General features: G+C 36.4%; 1 protein-coding gene across 1 annotated transcript in view; it reads right to left on the reverse strand.

Annotated features, from left to right (window-relative positions):
• Positions 1 to 347: 347 nt before the first annotated feature.
• LOC124539592 (huntingtin) overlaps positions 348 to 21,549 on the reverse strand; it is a 52,341-nt gene continuing 31,139 nt past the window's right edge. Inside the window, exons 26-43 of the mRNA XM_047116885.1 lie at positions 20,848 to 21,034; positions 19,849 to 19,993; positions 19,231 to 19,413; positions 18,236 to 18,354; positions 17,676 to 17,807; positions 16,946 to 17,098; positions 14,870 to 15,914; positions 13,907 to 14,103; positions 12,620 to 12,766; positions 9,047 to 9,235; positions 7,864 to 8,012; positions 7,176 to 7,303; positions 6,501 to 6,701; positions 6,157 to 6,338; positions 4,999 to 5,137; positions 4,238 to 4,373; positions 3,282 to 3,601; positions 348 to 1,051 (exon numbers count right to left, since the gene is read on the reverse strand). Coding sequence (XP_046972841.1) covers positions 641 to 1,051; positions 3,282 to 3,601; positions 4,238 to 4,373; positions 4,999 to 5,137; positions 6,157 to 6,338; positions 6,501 to 6,701; positions 7,176 to 7,303; positions 7,864 to 8,012; positions 9,047 to 9,235; positions 12,620 to 12,766; positions 13,907 to 14,103; positions 14,870 to 15,914; positions 16,946 to 17,098; positions 17,676 to 17,807; positions 18,236 to 18,354; positions 19,231 to 19,413; positions 19,849 to 19,993; positions 20,848 to 21,034 — 4,163 coding nt within the window. The 3' untranslated portion in view covers positions 348 to 640. The remainder of the gene's footprint in view (positions 1,052 to 3,281; positions 3,602 to 4,237; positions 4,374 to 4,998; positions 5,138 to 6,156; positions 6,339 to 6,500; positions 6,702 to 7,175; positions 7,304 to 7,863; positions 8,013 to 9,046; positions 9,236 to 12,619; positions 12,767 to 13,906; positions 14,104 to 14,869; positions 15,915 to 16,945; positions 17,099 to 17,675; positions 17,808 to 18,235; positions 18,355 to 19,230; positions 19,414 to 19,848; positions 19,994 to 20,847; positions 21,035 to 21,549) is intronic.

Consider the following 21,549-nt stretch of genomic DNA (forward strand, 5'->3'; position numbering starts at 1 on the left):
TGATCTGATATTAATGTCGCAGTTAGACAAGCATTAATACGTTAACGTAGATGAAGGAATAGCATTACAAGTTATGTATATTACAAATTCAACGTTTAATTGTAAAAAAATATCGAAGTCAACATTTTTTCACATGGAAACGGCATTGTGGTCAATATTAATACATAATATATGAACTGGATTAAAATATATAACATAAGTTGCACTAAAATAGACGAACACTTAGAATATACAATAAAATATGTGCTAAAGTGTAAGAATTGAAAATTACATGTATAAATGTATAAAAATACGAGCTGTTAGGGAAATAAGTTAAAAGCATGTTTAAGAATAATAAATAACTTATGTAATCACTTAATTTTTTTTATTAGATCATTTTCTAAATCTATGTTTATCTATGCCTAATCACAAATAGACCAAATGAGTCTATGGTCTTGGAAAGTAATATATTAATTCATAATGTAAGTAAAATGTCATTGTATTGATTTTTCAACATAATATGTTCCTTAAACAAATGTATTTTTAATTTGCAATTAAAAATCATTGAGAATTGAAAACAATCTTTTTCTGAAACATTTTTTCAATAAAAGCTTCGTAAATCTTAACAAAATTAAATATCAATTAGATAGATTTCATTCATTTATGAAGTTGCCATCAAACATTCCAATAAATCATTCAGACATTCGTTCCCTTCACACAACTCTTTCAATCGTTCCAATTGGTTCGCGCTGAAGTTTGAATGTAACGCGACTATGCAGAGAAGTCTCCGATCCGCAAACGACATTTTCACTCGATTCACGACAAAATCTTCAAAAATACCCCAATTTTGGATATTCTCCGGCGATTTATAAAAACCTGATCGAAGTATGTAAGACGATAAGGCATTTGTCGATCTTATATACTGGTTCGAACTGGCTGAAACCAGTAATGTTAGAAGGCAATACGGTAATAGCTTAGAGGATATTTTCCCTGTTAGTAAATGACAAAGCGCTTCGAAGATCCATCCGCTTAGAACCGGTAATTGGTCTTGGGACACTGCTGTTTCAAATACCTGAAATAATTAAATTAATTATAATATTGCTTCAAATTCAAAATTGGAATAGAAAATAATCTGAAATGCTACGTATATAAACAGTTATAAAATTAGATAGATGGACTGGCAAATCGACCAACGAATGGTATGTGATCACCAACATTTGTAGACATTGGCGCTGTGAGAAATATTAATCATTCTTTACATCGCCAGTGCATCACCAACCTTTGGTACTTAGATTTTATATCCTATCTCATTATAGTCACATTGGGCAAACTGCCCTTCAAATATGAACACAGCGATATTAAATATTGCCATTTTGAGGTACAATAATAAGTGGTTGAAACCTAGCCGGACTTGTTTGCATAAAGCTAGTTACCCGGTTGATAGCTTAGTGTCGAATGTTCTCAAAGAAAATCCATTTTGCAGCGATAAATTCTTATTTAATTTATTTAAATTCTTTCAACATTTCAGTCTAGTGTACAATATTTAAGAGAAGATAATTAAAAGCATCAGAGATTATTAACTATCAAATATATTTCAGTTTATATATAATGTCATTTAAGTGATAGTTGTCAGTCAATATTTTATTTTATTAGTTTATTTATTTAATTTTTAAGTTTCTATTCAAAGAAAATTTACCCGAATTCACTTTGGTTACCAATAAGTACCGACAACAAAAAAGTTACACGTTCTTCTCTAGTTCAAAAAATACCAGTCTATGATATTAGAATTTTTTATTTATCTTATCAGAAGAGATTACCTTTTGATGCAATCAAATACAATTAACGTTAATGCGGATAATAGCATTAAATCGTAATTACTTTCAAATCCTCACTTTGATTAATTACTTGTAACTAACATTACTTTGTATTATTGTGCTCTGGTATTATCAGCTTGTTTTATTAAGCTTTATTTACTAGCTGTACCGCGACTACATGTGAGCTTGAATTTAACCAACAACTTATTTCTGTATCATAAGTTACTCCTTATTATATCAGCTATCTGCCAGTGAAAGTTTCATCAAAGTCGGTCCAGCCGTTACAGTGAATAGCCGGAAGTAACAGAACAGAAATATATGCATTGAGTAAAAAGCGGTTAATTTAATATTACAAACAGATACTCCATTTTTATTATATGTATAGATGTTTCACTATATTCTCTCTATATATATTTAGCTCTAATCCTATCTGTCAATTATGATTACAAAAATGAATGAATAATGAATGATTTATAATTTTAGCAATCATATCTACATGTTCAGTAGTAAATGCGTCAACAACAATACAGATACTGTACCTTCTCGTTAATTAGTTTATAAATCAAAATCAAAATAAACTTTATTCAAGTTGGCTTTTATAAGCATTTTTGAATCGTCATCTTACAATTAAGTAAAGCTATCACCAGTTCGGAAAGTAGATTCTACCGAGAAGAACCGGCAAAAAATCAGTAGTTACTAATTTTCAAACACAACTCTTTTTAACAACAATTATTTAAATTAATATATCCTGCTTGGAAGTCAACATGTTATAACTCCACGCTTTTTTATCATCTATAAAAAAATAAAGATACTTGTACCATCTCGTTAATTATTATTTATAATTTATATATCAATTTTATTGACTTCATTATCTTATTGTCTGTATACATTATAGCCAAAATTAAATATCGACTGGTTTAATTCTTAATTCTTGTTACATTGCCAGCCACCAATTAACTAGCTAGTAGTGGGGACTACTAGCTGTTAATTGGAGGGGCTAACTATTAACAATTTTAACACCCTGTACTTTATATTCTGTGACAGAGGCTTTGTATATTTCTTTCATTTAAATGAAATCCTAATTCAAATCGTCATTTCGATTTCGAAATTATTCGTATAAGCCTACTTTAGTAATGTGTATTTTGATTGATTGATTGTCTTCAACAAAATAGGATAGTTATTGTAAAAGCAATATAAATATTATATGAACTGTAATATCATAAACATATGTTTATACACAATATCCTAAACATATAAAGGTAGCTTCACTCAATTTCGATCGAATATAAGTGAAGCTACTACCGATTCCGAAAGTAGTTTCTACCGAGAAGAACCGACAAGAAACTCAATAATTAGACACTCATACCAGTACAATTAACAATAACATACAACCTACTTTGTTAATGACAGTTATACTAATTTGATTAAAGATCTGCGAATATATAAAAACTTTTTGTTAAATCTGCAAAAGAGTTTCAACAAACTCACCTCGAAAACAACTTCAGAATTGAATACAGAGCACTCAATCCACTTATCCCTATCGCTGACCAGCCCCATACATTTCCTCTCGGTCTCCTTACAGCACTCCAAGTATTCTATCACGACTCTGCTGAGAGTCGCAGCGGGGGGGAGAGTCTCTCTCAAGAAGTACTTGAGGGCTGACGATATGATTTGCTTGTTCTCTCTACGTTTGCACTGCCTTAATACTTTGTAGAGTAACGTTATGCGTTCCATTGAGTTCATTAGGATATCTGGATCCATATTTGAGACGTGGGATTCGAGCTTTGGACTAAGCAGCTTGCTGTCCGCTGTAATTGGTACAATAAAAATAAATTTATCATGTTAAATGACACAAATTAGCTGTATATATAATCTGCAGCTTTCATAATGATATTTTTTGTTTTCAAGTTATTTTTTAGGAAATAAAATAAAAAAAATTTTGAAATAATATCGTTATCCATTGCGTATTTTTAAATTATGAACGATAATTATTGTTTAAATATTTACAAATATGCAGTGTTTAGTCGTTTTTATTAATCAGAAGAAAAAATATAGATTTTAATTGAAACTATATTTTTAATAAATATTTGAAATTTCAATTTAGGCTTATTTTGAAAAAATCTAAAAAAATAAAAAAAAAATCTAAATAACCCGGCAAGACGAGATGGCCCAGTAGTTAGAACACGTGCATCTTAACCGATGAGTGCGGGTTCAAATCCAGGCAAGCACCGCTGATTCATGTGCTTAATTTTTCTTTATAATTCATCTCGTGCTCAGCGGTGAAGGAAAACCCAATAACTCAAAAATAGTTAACTTTTGCAGTATACATATGGGGGTTAAAATTATTGAAAATAGTCACCCCTACCACAACTAACCGGAATACATCGAATTACCAATAACCCTGTATATGTTACAGGTTTACACAAATAAATTGACCACAGTACCTGAAAACAGATGCACCATAACGATTTGTACAGCATGGTTTTCTGTGCACTTATTCATATTTTCCAATAATTTCTCGATTACATTATTCTTTAAGTCTTTAGGTAACACTTGCTGGCGAAGGATTGACGTTATACCCTGAAACAATATTAAATATTATTAAATAAAATTCGTCAAAACAAACTTTAGATAATGTTATATAAAAATATTGTTAAAATAATAAATGTTATTGGATAAAAAAATATGGCTGATACCTTAAATTAGTTATATATTCATAATAGGCTATTTGACTGGTTTTTAAAATCCATTTTATATTATTTAGTAGAGGTTAAGGAACCCAGTAAAAGTTATTTTTTTTATTTCTAGTACATATTTGCCAAAAAATATCATATTAAAAATTCCATATTTAAATAGCGCGCAAAAACGCTACTGGGACAATATGGCGGTGCAATGGGGTCGGTGACGTCACTTTGCTGTATTTTAATCTGTGGTACGTATTGTAGAAAAGCAAGGTTTACAAAAAAAGTGACTTCATCATAAGCCCGGCCAATCAGGGGCGTTTTGTGTCACGTGACAAACGTTTGAAAAAATGCATTTTTATTTATTGATTTTTGAATAAATGATGTATTATTTTCAACTTTCGTTAGTAAATAACCATTTTTAAACTCATAATATACACTGATTACAATAATTCACAATTTATTTTTCGCATTGTCAAATAGCCAATTTTTAAGAAGGTTTAAACAATATTTGGATGACTTACCTTAACAACTAAATCGGCGCAATAATGCCTCGGATTAGCCAGTATGAAGTCAACTGGAATATTTATGAGATCAGGGTGGCCAATTTCCACCAAGGAGAACAACACCGCCCAATACAAACTTTTTTCATGGAGAGATATTCTGAGTAAAATAATGGATTTACACTTTAAAAATTACTCACAATAGATGGAACTCTGAAAAAACTTAAAATTTGACCCACTATCATTAAGATCAGATCATAGAGAATCTTACGATTTTTATCGACGTAATCTACTTTATGTCATAATAAATTGGGTTGAGTTAGAGTTCTCTCTTTCATCTATGTTCGTCAGTAACGGTCTGCAACAATCTCGTGCACATACGTACAATTCACATCCGAGCGAACGATCTAACGATCACTTAACATCAATTTGTCTCAACAGCCTATAGAGATTGGTAGGATACGAAATATTAATTACTTCTTACATCACCAATGCGCCATCAACCCAGGGAACTTAGATGTTATGTCCCCTGTGACACTAATGTGACTACTCACTCTATTATATTATTTGACACACTACTGGGCCCACGGGACCCTGGTTCATTGGGCCAAAACACATTAACACGGCAGCTGTAGGCTGTCGATGAGGACATGCCCGGGCATGGAAGTTCCTCTTGAGGCCCGTACCCCGCTTGACCTAAGTCAAGAAGGACGAACCACTCGTCGTCACTCTATTATTCTTGTTTAGTAAATGTAGTTTAATAAATTCAAATCGTTTGTTAAAAATACATTGGTAGAAAAAGGATACTATTCGATACAAGATTTTGTAGATGATAAAAAATCGTGGAGTTAATACCTGTGGACTTCCAAGCAGGATACATGAATTGAAATAATTGTATTTAATTAACATGACGTTGTATTTTTTAAATGTTAAAAAAAGAGTAACTACTGACTACTAACTACTTGCCGGTTCTTCTCGGTAGAATCTACTTTCGGAACCGGTGGTAGCTTCACATAATTGTAAAATGACGATTATAAAGTGCTTATAAAAGCCTACTTGAATAAAGTTTATTTTGATTTTGATTTCTTTGTTGCTCGAGTGAGTGTTATCTACCCGGACGGGCTCGACCTAACGTCACGGCGTGCGTGCGCGTGCGCGTGCGTGCGGGTGGTATGTCACCTGTCGTCGGCGGTGAGGTGCGCGGTGGCGGCGCGGCGCAGCGCGGCCACGCAGTCGGCGGCGAGCGTGGCGGGCGCGGCACTGCGCAGCTGCAGCAGCCACCCGCGCAGCGCCGCCGCACGCAGCGCCGCGTGCCCCGCGCCCAGCGAGCGCAGCAGCTTGTCGTGCGCCGCCGTCGCCTCCTGCCACACACACACACACACACACGCGTCAGTGCGCACGCTCGCATGTAGCTCGCACACGCACACACACAGACGTCAGTGCGCACGCTCGCATGTAGCTCGCACACGCACACACACACACACGTCAGTGCGCACGCTCGCATGTAGCTCGCACACGCACACACACACTGTACGTACGCGCGAGTGCAGCACGGGCAGCGCCATGGCGAGCGCGTGCAGCGCGGCGGCGGCGGCGTGCGGCCAGTGCGCGGGCGCGTCCAGCAGCGCGGCGAGGCGCGCCCACTGCGCGCCGGCGCTGAGGCGCGCCGCGCTGGCGCACAGGCACTTCGTGAGCGCCACGCGCCCCGCCACGCCCGTCGGCGACTGCGCGCACACGCATTATTCATATTATGTATGTATTAATATTTATTTATATACAAAAGTTAAAAAAAAATAATCCAATATATTGTATCCTGTAATAGGTATTTTATACATCGCGAAACTACTCCATGCAAACAATTTTCGCCGCCGAATTGAGAACCTACGGGAGCCTACACATTCCTCAAATGAAACGGAAAACGTACCTGGAATCCTGCTGATGTTACAGATGTGATTTAATTGTCACATTCCATCAGTTGTGCTTCTTGCACATTTCTCATTCCGTCTACACCGAAAAAAACAACATAATACTGCACCTCCCCCACTTACGAGGGGGAAGCAATGACAGGATTAGAGTGTCCAATTAATCGCTTAAATCATTTTATTCTCTGACGACTTTCACCCCATAACACAACAAATACAATTGCTAACAATATACTAATGTAAATATAAAATATTTATCTATATGCATTCATTCACCTTCGGATCCAGCATATCGGTGGCCACGTCCATCAACAGCTGGAGACAACTGTTCACATCAATTCCCGTACTTTTCCTCGTGCGTTTCACTTCTTTGCGAACCTTATACGAGACGTCGTCTGTCATATCTATAAAGAATTTAATTGTAAATCAATAACAGTATATCTGTGAATATGAAATACCTACGAAAATATCTAAGTTATTTGTACAAAAAGTATTTAACAATAATTGAAAAAAAATTAATGATTTGATAACAACAACAACAACAGCCTGTAAATTTCCACTACTGGATTAAAGGCCTCCTCTCCCTTTGAGGAGAAAGTTTGGAACATATTCCACCACGCTGTTCCAATACGGGTTGGTGGAATATACAGGTTTCCTTCACCGCTGAGCACGAGATGAATTATAAAGACAAACTAAGCACATGAATCAGCGGTGCTTGCCTGGGTTTGAACCCACAATCATCGGTTAAGATGCACTCGTTCTAACCACTGGGCCATCTCGACTCTTCATGATTTGATAAATAGAAAATTATATAGATACTTTAAATTCCAAAACCAATTATAGAGCCCAAAAAGTACAGCCAGAAAAAAAATTCGTAAAAGCATATTCTAACAAGAATCACCTATATAGAATATATGTAATATAATTTCAACCATATTACTTAGACGATAAAGGTTAAATTCACCTGCAGCGTATTTCAAATAGTCCGTGCTGAACTGGCCGTAGTGAAACCCACAGGTGCCTTCCTTCATCAGCGGTATTCGTTCCAAGTTAACGTCTTCGAATATACTGTAAGCTGATGTACCGATGAGAATGCTTCGGAGACGTTGCATCCTATATATAAAACAATATTTAATATAACGGTATACACATCTATAATAAGATATAAATATAATCAATTTGCCACTTATAAAATAAAAATATTAAGACAACGTTCATAAATGAACCTTATTATTCATTTAAAGAGTACTTTTTAGATAGAAATGCCTGGAGTTAGGCTCGGGTGCCATCACAGGACGCACAAATTATTGTAAATAACTGCACTGTACATCTGTTTATATGAAAAGAGCAACTATGCGAGTTTCTTGCCGTTTGTTCTCGCTGGTAGAAGCTTTCAGAAACGGTGGTAGAATTTAATAATCGACAACTGAAAAACGCTTCTTTGTTAAGTTTACTTGAATAAATTTGATTTGATTGAATTAATCTGAGATCATCAGATCAACATATAGTACGACACAAATTAGATGTAGCATCGGAAAATGCAATGGAAAGAAAATAAAACCGATTACTGCCGATTTGCACAACCAATAGAAATAGCTCCCTATCGCGCCATTCGACGCTATTCGTCGCTATAGATCAGAGAAAGCAAGTGCATGTAAATCGACTCGTCAAATTGACGAATATATTAGATCACATGATATTACAAGTTATTATTACGTTTGTGCAAAGATCATATTCGCGTGAGAAATAAATATTGATAATTTGGGATAGCGTACTCAATTCGGATGTGATCGGTTTTACGAATTTTGCCGATGCTACATCTAAGTTGTGTCATACTATAACTATCTCCCCCCCCAGTGGTTATGGCTCACCCCTCAGTGATAGGCTAAGTTGTGTCATACTATAACTATCTCCCCCCCCCAGTGGTTATGGCTCACCCCTCAGTGATAGGCTAAGTTGTGTCATACTATAACTATCCCCCCCTCCCAGTGGTTATGGCTCACCCCTCAGTGCTAGGCTAAGTTGTGTCATACTATAACTATCTCTCGCCTACCCCCCGCCCCCCTGGTTGTGGCTCACCCCTCAGTGATAGGCTAAGTTGTGTCATACTATAACTATCTCTCCCCCCCCCAGTGGTTGTGGCTCACCCCTCAGTGATGGGCAGGTAGCGTCGCGGTACGTGCGGCAGGCGGGCACGCACATGCCCCCCCACACTGAGCAACAGCTGGGCGATGCCGGTGACGGCCCAGTGCGTGCCGTTGCCCTGCAGCGCTCCCAGCAGCCCCACCCATATCTCCTCGAATTGCTTCTTCGTCGACCAACCGATGAGGTTCACCCTGGAAGTGGCGTTGAGGATAATGATGATGATGGGCACAAGAGCCGTTCTTGAAAGTTTAGACAACTGCGCGAGGTATATATGACACAAGCAAAAGCTTGGCCAAATGGTCCTCATAGAGCACAGTTGTATGCACTCTCTGTTTTTGTGTCGTTGGGATAATGATGATGTTCGCCTGATGGGATTCAACCACAAGAGCCGTTCTTGAGAGTTTAGACAACTGCGCGAGATATATATGACACAAGCAAAGCTTGGCCAAATGGTCCTCATAGAGCACAGTTGTATGCACTCTCTATTATAGGTCTCTCCCTCTCATGAGATCAGGCAGAGAACAAACAGGTTCCTGAGACACGGGCACCTAAACTTTGCCAACATCGTAATTGGACTGCTACTGAGAATTTCTCAAGAGAAACACCCAATAATTTTCACTTTTATGGCCCTTTGGTTTTGATAGTATAATATAGTAAAGATTTCTTTACTTTACTAAAATATTTATATGGCAAGTAATGCTGTATTAAAACTAAAACAGCGCAAGCGATGTAACAAGCGCCTTTATTAGTTATCTTTTATGAAATAATTCTGAAAACGAGTTTAAATGTGAAATCGTACAAAATCAATTTTGTTTTATATCTTAATATATAAAAATCCAGTGTCACAATGTATGTTCCCAGTGAACTCTTCACCAAATCAACCGATATTGATGAAATTTGGCATTTATGTGTAATTTGGTCCAACTTAAGAGATAGGATTGTTTTCATTTCGATTAATGGCCTCAATGATTTATAAATAACAATAAACTGATTATCAAAGTTGATTGTTGTATATTAATTGTAAGTTACGAAAATTTCGAACAGATGGCGCCTCACATAGGATTTTTTACAGAAATCTGTCAGACCGTTTATCATTAACTTATCATAGATGGTGCTACCGTTGAATTTTAGATTTCATTTTCCACTACACGTGGTGCTGGCCATTTTTGATCGATACTCTCTGTGACATCGCTTTTTCTGGATCATTTTTCATTTTATTTTCATTTGTTATATATTATTTTGGATATCTATATAGCTACTAATTTACAGTTACATAATGCAGTGAAATATAAGAACAACAAAATAATAGTACAAGGAATTTATTCACATAAAATTTTCAGTAAAATGCCACCAAAAAAATCTAACCTCAACAATGCCCGTAGCAAAAAAGCTCGACAACGGCGTCTTGAAAGAGCTCACGAATCAGTCGAACAAAGAGCAGAAAGAAATGAAGTTCAAATAATTCGCATAGCTGATATTCGTGCGCATGAATCAAGAGAACAGCGTGATAATCGTCTCCAAGAATATTTATCGAGAACAAGAGCTGCACGTGGACAACACATAGATTCAATTAGAGAACGAGACCGAGAAAGGCAGAGAACCAGTCGTACATTAACACGTGAATCATTTGTTCGTCTTGGGTTTAATTATGCACCAGACATTAATTACTCAGCTGATCCCAAAGTTACTATCGGTGCGATGAACAAAATATGCAAACTTTGTCAGGCGTTAAAATTTCGGAATAAATCACCTGGCATGTGTTGTGCCTCAGGGAAAGTTGTATTATTACCACTCCCTACTCCGCCTGAACCTTTGACATCTCTTCTTTCTGGCATTTCAAATGATTCAAAATTATTTTTGCGTAAGACACGAAAGTTTAATTCTTGCTTTCAAATGACATCATTTGGAGCATTAAAAATTTGCGATCTCTCAACTGATGGTCGTAATTTTGAAACAACATTTAAAATACAAGGACAAGTGTACCATAAAATAGGGTCATTGATGCCAATGCCAAATGAAGATCCAAAATTTCTCCAAATGTATTTTATGGGCAGTTGTGACAACGCGATGCCAGTATAATTTTATTAAACAAGCAGAAGAGAGATCAATTGTAGTATCGTTAGAAATTTTTTTGGAGAACCGTAATCATCTGATTCAATTGTTTAAAAGAGTATCACCACAATTAAAAGGTGACAATTATCAAATCGTCATTAAAGCTGACAAAGTACCATCGGGAGGACACGCTTGCAGGTTCAATGCGCCAACTGTAGATGAAGTTGCGATTATTATGGTCGGTGATCCAGTTGACAACAGATCTATAAAAATTACCCGCCGAGATAGTACTGTGAGTAGAATTTCAGATATACACCGTTCGTACGACGCACTCCAGTACCCATTGATATTCTGGCAAGGACAAGACGAATATCACATCAATATCAAACAGCGTGATCCAATTAATGGTAATGAATTAAATAAAAAAGTTAGTTCAATGAAATACTACGCGCATCGATTAATGATGACAAAGACATAATCAGGACAACTATATTCTTCGATATCGTCAGTTGTATCATCAATACGTCGTGGATATGTTTGCTAAAATTGAAAGTGAACGCTTGCGATTCATTCGGTTTAACCAAGTTAAATTACGATCAGAGGATTACATCCACTTAGGAGATGCTGTTGTTGGAAACATCGATGGAAACTTAAACACCAATGAAATTGGCAGTGCGTTTATATTACCTTCAAGCTACATCGGTAGTCCACGGAACATGCAAGAATACATTCAGGACGCGATGACTTACGTACGTCATTACGGGCGTCCCGATTTATTTATAACATTTACGTGCAATCCAAATTGGGAGGAAATACAAACTTTATTATTACCAGGTCAACAATCGATACATCGTCACGACATTACTGCACGAGTGTTTAAACAAAAATTATAATCCTTGATTGATTTTATTGTAAAATATTCAGTATTCGGCAAAACGTGTTGTTGGTTGTATTCAATTGAGTGGCAGAAGCGAGGCTTACCTCATGCTTACATTTTAATTTGGCTTGATGTTAAAATTCGTCCAGAAGAAATTGATCAAATTATTTCAGCCGAAATTCCAGATTCATCAATTGATAAAGAACTATTTGATATTGTTACAAGTCACATGATACACGGGCCGTGCGGTGCTTTTAATATGACATCACCATGCATGGAAAATGGAAAATGTAAGAAAAATTTTCCTAAGCAATTAACGAATGATACTATTACGGATATCGACGGTTATCCATTGTATCGCCGCAGAAATACTGATAACGGTGGCCACACATTTAAAATGAGAATGTCAAATTCTACCGAATTAAAAATTGACAATCAATGGGTGGTACATGGTGGTTTTGGTGGTGCGTATGGACGCACCACTCAAAAATGCTATGTTAATTTGTGTTAAATTTTGTCTTTTAAATCCTTCCTTAATCACTCAGCCACAGCAACGCGTGGCCGGGTCTGCTAGTTAATTTATATAAGTAAATATTAAAATACAAAACAGAAAAACAGCCATGTTGAGTGGTATGGAGTAACTTACCTAAACAAAAACGCTTCCAAAATATCCATATCCTGTAAGGGCTGCAACGGTATATCGATCTTTTCCAGGTGTTCCTTCTTTGTCTTCACCTCAACGAATGACCACGCTAGAGGTGGTATGAGGGCTATGTTGGTTACCAATTCTAACCTACAAATGTATTTGATAACATAATATACAGTTTTTTCAATAAGTCATATTAAGTTAGTTGTTATATATCTACTAGAGATGAAATGGCTGTATAAAGATGTTAAATTATATTTGAATATCGTACTATGCTCTTGACAGGAAAGTATCGTAAGGTAACCTTCATGTCAATAAATCTTTCTTAGGGCAAGGTATCCGTTTCTATAATAAAATTCCACAGACATTTTTAACTTTGCCGTTTTACAAATTCTATATCATTTTAAAAAATACATTGTTAAAGAAGGCATATTTTCCAATACAAAATAATTATAAAATTATACAGACGATAATATAGCGTAGAATTAATATAATATAATATATAATATGAGACAACATCACATACATTACTCTGATCCCAATGTAAGTAGCTGAAGCACTTGTGTTATGGAAATCAGAAGTAACGACGGTACCACAAACACCCAGACCCAAGACAATATAGAAAACTTATGGTAATCTACATCGACTCGGCCGGGAATCGAACCCGGGACCTCAGAATGGCGTAACCCTGAAAACCGGTGTATACACCACTCGACCGTGGAGGTCGTCAACTTAATACTTGTAGACTTCCAGGCAGGATAAATTACATACATATACATATAATTGGATTTAACTAACACGACTGTTTTCAAATGTTAAAAAAGAGTAACTACTGAGTTTCTTGCCGGTTCTTCTCGGTAGAATCTACATTCCGAACCGGTGGTAGCTTCACTTAATTGTTAAATGACGATTCAAAAGTGCTTGTAAAAGCCTGCTCAACAACAACAACAACAACCTGTAAATTCACACTGCTGGGCTAAAGGCCTCCTCTCCCTTTGAGGAGAAGGTTTGGAACATATTCCACCACGCTGTTCCAATGCGGGTTGGTGGAATGCACATGTGGCAGAATTTCTATGCAATTTGTCACATGCAGGTTTCCTCACGATGTTTTCCTTCAACGCTGAGCACGAGATGAATTATAAAGACAAATTGAGCACATGAATCAGCGGTGCTTGCCTGGGTTTGAACCCGCAATCATCGGTTAAGATGCACGCGTTCTAACCACTGGGCCATCTCGAAAGCCTACTCGAATCAAGTATATTTTGATTTGATATTAGTAACACTTACCTCGACAAGCTTATAAGGAGACTCTCGATCGCTGTTTTATATCTCTTACCGAGTATACTTCTATTCTTCTTCGCGTACAAATTCTCTTCCCAGTATTCGATCAGTGTTGCCAACTTATTCCCCGTGATAATTATATCGGGTTTCGGACCATCGTCTTGAAACTTCATGAACGTTTTTAGAATCAAAGGTTTTTTGTCCTGTTTATAAAAAAATATATACATATATTAACAATGATTATATATTATACTATTGATTTTTTTCGTTTTCCGTTATGAATAAGTATAATCTCACTCTATAAAGATATGTAGTAGTGTTATAATTAAAACGTGAAATTATAAGGATGCTATTGGTGTTTAACTAAAAGTCTAGCCTAGAATAGTTTAGTTGTTTTTTTTTTCTTTTTATGGTATAGGTTGGCGGACGAGCATATGGGCCACCTGATGGAAAGTGGTCACCATCACCCATAGACAATGACGCTGTAAGAAATATTAACTATTCCTTACATCGTCAATGTGCCACCAACCTTGGGAACTAATATATTATGTCCCTTGTGCCTGTAGTTACACTGGATCACTCACCCTTCAAAGCGGAACACAACAATACTGAGTACTGTTGTTTGGTGGTAAAATAACTGATGAGTGGGTGGTACCTACTCAGACGGGCTTGCACAAAGCCCTACCAAGTTGTTTAACTAAATAGATAATAGTTGCACAGACTTTCATTATAAATATGTATATATAAATTTAAATATGTCTAAAAATGTTTTTAGCACCAAAAACAACCACTGTCAAATAAATGATAATAGTAGCAATACTCGGTTTTAGTAGGAGATATCGCGTATCAGGTAATTTATCAATGATTGGTCTATATATTTTTAAATATCATTAAAAATATATACAGAGAACTGACTAGTTAAAACTATACAAGACAATCATATAGTATGGAAAGCTATAAAATCATTACCTTAACTAAATATTTCACAATTGCATACAAGCAACTAATCGCCGATTGGGTCCTATTCGAATTATTTTCGGTATTCAACTCCGACCAGATTTCTTTAAAACTCAAAGCTTTCGAGACATTCTCAACTGTGACCAATATAACGTGATCCACGCATACATTATCTGTGGTGACATTTGTTACGCGGAATGAAACATCGGCATTTATCGGAGTCTCGACTATTTTCTTATTCTTTATCAAGAACGACATGTATTGCAGCGATACGACCGAAAACACAGCTATATTTCTAGACAATGAACTCGGAATTATGTTCTCAACGCATTTTTCTACTAAATCACAGTCAGTTTCGTCTATAAGGGTCAAAATTGCGTCAGCGGATTTTAAAAATCCAGTCAACACCGTGTGTATAGTTATAAATTCTTGATAGAATAATTTGTCCTGGAACACTTGGTGGCATCGCCTCGTGTACCTGTCTATTGTTTGTTCGATATTCAAATTGAAGTTTTCCGATTGGCTCAACGGACGATTTTGTTTCGGGAAAAGTTTGAGAACATCTGCCAGTGACTTGTCTAACGTCATCAAGGAGACTTGGTACAGTTTAGATAACTCCGGTATCGATATATCCGTTTCCTCTTCCGATATTTGCAGGTTCCCAAACTTTTCTTTGACATCGTTATCCATTATGGGAATGAAGAATTGTGACTTGGACTCCTTAGTATCACCCTTTTTGAACACTTGTAGAGTATTGACTACGTACAATTTATTGCTATCAACGGAAGAAGACATTTCCTCTCTAGCTATCTCCATCTCTCTCTGTTCTCTTATTAAGTCCATCTCCGACTCTCTCAGTTCCATCTCCGACATCGAGTTGAGGAATTCTCTTGTGAACGTTTCGCACGCTACTTTGAAGCACGAACTCAGTATTTTCCTGTCAAACTCCGGACATGACATTATGGCTTTGAGATCCTCTTGGGAAAGGTTTGATAACAGTAGCGCCAAATCATTGTACTTCGGAACCTTCGGTATATTGCAATCCGTTTGACAGCATCTATTGAACAAAAACGAAATATAGATTTTATACATGCCAAAATAATTATTTTCTCTTACACTTTAGCTTATACTGGTTCATTTATATTACCTTCACATCAAAACGCAGCATGTTTCTTTTTTTTTTGTTTTATAGTATAGGTTGGTGGACCATCTAATGGTACTATCTATACACAATGGCGCTGTAAGAAATATTAACCACGCCTTACATTACCAATGCGCCACCAATCTTGGGAAATAAAATGTTATGTCTCTTGTGTATGTAGTTACACTGGCTCACTAACCCTGCAAACCAGAACCATACTGAGTAGCAGCGGTATTGGCGGTAGAATATTTAATGATTGGGTGGTACCTACCCAAGCGGGCTTGCACAAATTCCTACCACCAAGTAAAAACGTTCTGTTGTTTTGCGTTTCAATATTCATGAGTGGGTGGTAGCAAATCGGACTTGCATTGAGCCTTACCACTAAGGGAGGGACTTATATTCTTCAATAAGAGTGGTAAACAGAAAAGTTAAACCAAAGTGAATTTTTGTCTTAAATTTTCGCGATTATTACACATTTAAATAAAACTAGTTATAACGGATTTTAATCGTGTATATTAATTATTTTGGACATCCCGACGTTTCGAGCACTTTACAGCGTTCGTGGTCACGGGTAGACTAAGGTGGCATTTGTCTATTTGAAGAATAAAAGAAAATATTATTTGCAACTACCGCCAACGATTTCTCAATTGGTATCTTGAGTAACGTTCCGGTTGCTCGAAACGTCGGGATGTCCAAAAATAATTAATATACGCGATTTAAATCCGTAATAACTAGTTTTATGTAAAGTGAATTTTTGTTTACATAATATATGAGACAAAAAAACCCGCTGAGTTTCTTTCGCCAGTCAGGTCTTCTCAGGTCAGGGTATTTTCTTTTCCGAACCAGTGGTACTGTTTCAATTGACCATCAATAAGAAAGTGTAATACTTCTATATTGAATAAAGTTATTTGAGTTTGAGTTTTCTTTGAACCGAGAGAATGCCTCACCTGCTTTTAACTTGGTTCAGTAACCAGCTGCTGTCCACATTGCTGGTGATGATGTAGTGCGGATTGATCGCCCTGTCCTGAGAGAGGTCCAACGGTGATAGATCAAATACGCTGGATGCTAATGCGTTTAACTCCACTACCAAATTCGAATAACTGAAAAAAAAACAATCAGTTTTACATTTATTTTTGTTATTATATAAATAGATTATTTATTGATATTTATTCGTTTTAAGACTATCCTTGATAAGACTTGAATATTATGTATGAATGCAATTCGTGATAAATTATGTGAATATCAGTATATAAATACTTTTCAATTATATAACTTTGTCAAATAAAGATAAATATGTATACATAAATCTTTATGTGGTAAACATTGAATATTACTTTATATATTTGGGACCACTAATTTAATACACAAGACCTTCACTAGTTTACGTCCCTCTACACCTATTATAAGAAAAAATAAGAATATGCCGACTGATTTTAATTATTAATTTTCAAAACAACAATTTATTTGAAATTTTAATTTGTAACTTTAAAGATTCTAAAAGTCCGTCATAGTAAGCCCCGGCAATCACGGGGTTTCCCGTGGTGTTTCAAATAATTTTAACATTGCGCATCTTCTGACGTAAGAACTATCGAAACTCCGAAACCCCCCCCCCCCCCCCACTTCCTAACCCTTTGTAATTTACGTAATAAATAAATGGCAATATAGCAAAATCCTCACCGGATATGAACCCTGTCCCTTTGCAACAATTCAAGCGCCACTTGCACATCCTCCTTCGATAGCTGAGAGTTTATTACCTCTGCCGACATACTCTTCAGTGACTTACATCTGTCTATTGCTAGTTTTGCGAATCTGTGGAATATAATAATCTATGGTACCATTTTTTTGAAAAATAGTACATGTATTATACACATTTATTATAGAAATACTGTCAATTTAAAACGCTTATATTGATAGATGTGAAGTGTAATCAGTAATCTAGCAGTAGTTTCTGATTTCTTCAGCAAAACTAATCGTTTCACGAAAAAAGAAACCGTGCAGAGACAAAATTAATATTTTCACATTACTACATGTTATATTGATGCTTTTTAAACATTATAATTATTTTAACAATACATAAAACCTTTTTTTAAAATTAATAATGTAGAACAACTAAGAAAAACTAGTTACTTTGTATTAAACATCTCAAAATAAGAATGTTTTTATTAGGATATGATAATGTTGTCATATTTTTTTATAAATAAAAGCATTTAAATAATTAAAGAATAATATAAACTCACCGAGTAGCGATAGCCGGTTCCAATTTTCCAATAATTCGGCATATTAGAAATACTAAAGCTCCGGACTGACTCTCATGGCACAGGGACAATATTTTATATGTATTCAGTGCAAAATCATTCTGAAAAATGTATACCAATTACCAAAGAGTATTAATGATTATAATTACTTTATAAAAGACTAGTTTTCGCCCGCGGCTCCGCTCGTTTTAGGGGGTTTGATTGTCACGTGTTCGACAAAAAAAGTAGTCTATGTCCTTCCTTGGAGTTTATGTTTGCTAAGAGTGACAGATAAATAGACAGACAGAGTTATTTTCATATTTATAATATAATAGTATAGATATTAATTTAAAATATTTAAAAAGAAAAAAAGAAAAAAAAAAGTCAGTATGGGCAACGTCTAACAAGAAGACGAATGAAATCCAACGAAGATCTGCTAATGTTTAGTATAAAATATAAAACGCCAAAATGTTTAAAAATAGAATGTAAAAAAAGGCACGGGCATCTGCGAGCCTGTGGATGTTGTAAAATAAATTAAAAAAAAAAAAAGAAATAAACCACAACAGCCAATCAAGGAGGTTTTTGCTTTGGTGATTTTTGAACGAAAAAATCCTTGAGTTTAAATCCTGTGATCAGGAAGATTACACTAAGAACGCATATAGGCATGTAAACATTAAAATTCCTTTATACGTCCGCGACGCCTATAAACAACCCAATCACTTAACTAATTGTTACTAACTGAATTATAAAAAAAAATAATAATATATATTCAATATCTAATTCTATCACATATGTGGACTTGACGGTAGATGGTGACTACCCACCCATCGACGCTGTAAGACATATAAACATTCCTTAAAACACCATGCGCCAATAAACATAGAAACATAGAAGTTATCTTCCTTGTACCTTTAATTGCAATACATTTAAACATAAATATTTTCATACAACCTCTGTAAAGCCTATATGGATTTACACAATAGTTACACGTTACTTACTTTCAAGCAGCTCTGGCACCTCGCAGCCACGGCCTGCAAGAGGAGCCCCGAGGCCCCCGCAGCCTGTTGGACCTTACCCAACAGGTTCCGTACAACCTCCTCGTTGTACTGCGATACCAGGATATGTATTCTGTTCACTAGCAACCAAGTCAGGTGAACTGCCTCCGATAGACCGTTGTCCAACTGTAAATTATAAATGTTTGTTTATTAATGGGAATTTATTAAAAGTATTATATTTAAAATCAACTGGTGATTTTAATGGTTCTTTTTTTAAACATTCTAGGATCATAATTTAAAAAAGGAACACAAACAGTTCTTATTGGAAAGAAATGAAAATATTTAAAGTTTACTTGATAACGATTCTTTAAAACGAAGCTTGTAGCTTATATTGTTAATAGTCGTCAGGTGTTAGGATTATAATGACTCTCCTTCCTCGCTCCATACCAAATTTCATCAAAATCGGTTCAGTGATTTAGAAAGACAGAGTTACTATCACTTCTATAATAGTACATTTTTAGTACAGATGAGGAGGACACGTGTATTGTGGATAAGAGGATTAACACAAGAGGGTTAGCAGGATCTGGGCCTATGCCCAGCGGTGGACAAACGTGGACTCACGAAGTATTCGCAGTAGGCGAGCACGCAGGCGGCCTGCAGCGCGTCGACGCGCAACAGCGCCGCGTCGCCGCCGTCCGCGCTGAGCGGCAGGTTGCGAGCGAAACCGATCAGCTTGTGCCAGTACTTGTGCGACAGGAAGTTCAGCCTGAGAGTACAGTACAGTACAGTACAGTAACAGCCTTATTAGTGCCCTATAGCTTGGCTTAGCAAAGGACAAGTGAAAGGTTAGTATGCAGATATAATACTGAAGAGATGGAGTAGGTACCGCGGGATTTTTAGTGGGTATTCCAGTAAGCTGTAATGCGCCGAGAAGTTCCAAAAAAAGGGCAAAAGAACGTTTCTTAAGCGACAAAAAAATTAAAAAAATGGCTTTTAGTTATATTTATGTCTGCCTATTAAATCATCAAAGACATTAACAGCCCGTAAATTTCCCACTACTGGGCTAAGACCTCTTCTCCCTTTTAGTAGAAGGATTGGACCATATTCCACCACACAATTCATAATATAGTTGAAATCCTGTATAATAAAATAACCTAGATATTTCGAATTTAAACCCAGATTTGTTTGAGTGAGCATACATTCATTATGACATATTTCATTAAGAAGCTACAACAACAACAACAACAACAGCCTGTAAATTCCCACTGCTGGGCTAAAGAGGCCTAAAAAAATGGCCTCTCCCTTTGAGGAGAAGGTTTGGAACATATTCCACCACGCTGTTCCAATGCGGGTTGGTGGAATACACATGTGGCAGAATTTCTATGAAATTTGTCACATGCAGGTTTCCTCACGATGTTTTCCTTCACCGCTGAGCACGAGATGTATTATAAAGACAAATTAAGCACTTGAATCAGCGGTGCTTGCCTGGGTTTGAACCCGCAATCATCGGTTAAGTGCAGGCGTTCTAACCACTGGACTCGACTCTCAAATTAAGAAGCTAAGCTAATGTACCCTAAACTACGGGAAAACTGAAATAGTAGTCGAATTTTTGGCACTCACCTTATCAACAAGTGTGACCAATGAACGGTAATCAGAGGCAGTCTATGCGCTGACCGCAAACATATCAAATTCAACGTATCCAACGGAATGTTCTCCTCAGGACTGTAGAGGCCCGTGTTTAAACCACTTTGCTCGTTGTGTAGGATCGTTTGAGCTGTTTTAGCTGTGAGAGGGAACAGACAGCCATCTGAAAATATTAAAAAGATTAGATATTTTGACTTTTTACTTTACACTAAAGTAAAGTAAAAAGTAAAATAACAGCCCGTACATTTCTGACCTGCTGTACTAAGGCATCCTCTGTCATTAAGGAGAGGTTTTGGAACATATTCCACCATACTGTTCCAATGCGGGTTGGTGGAATGCACATGTGGCTGAATTTCTATGAAACTAGACATATGAAGGTTCCCTCACGATGTGTTCCATCACCGTCGAGCACGAGATGAATTATAAAAACCAATTAAGCACATGCATATAGTGGTGCTTGCCTGGGTTTGAACCCGAAATCATCAATTAAGATGCGCGCATTCTAACCACGCGGCCATCTCAGCTCTACATGTAAACTATGAAATATTAAATATTACTTTGTGCAAGCCCGTCTTGATAGGTACCACCCACTCATCAGTTATTCTACCGCCAAATTATACTCAGTATTGTTGTGAGTGAGCCAGTGTAACTACAGGCACAAGGGACATAACATCTTAG

This window comes from Vanessa cardui, chromosome 23 (assembly GCF_905220365.1).
Source record: "Vanessa cardui chromosome 23, ilVanCard2.1, whole genome shotgun sequence".
Taxonomy (NCBI): Eukaryota; Metazoa; Arthropoda; class Insecta; order Lepidoptera; family Nymphalidae; genus Vanessa; species Vanessa cardui.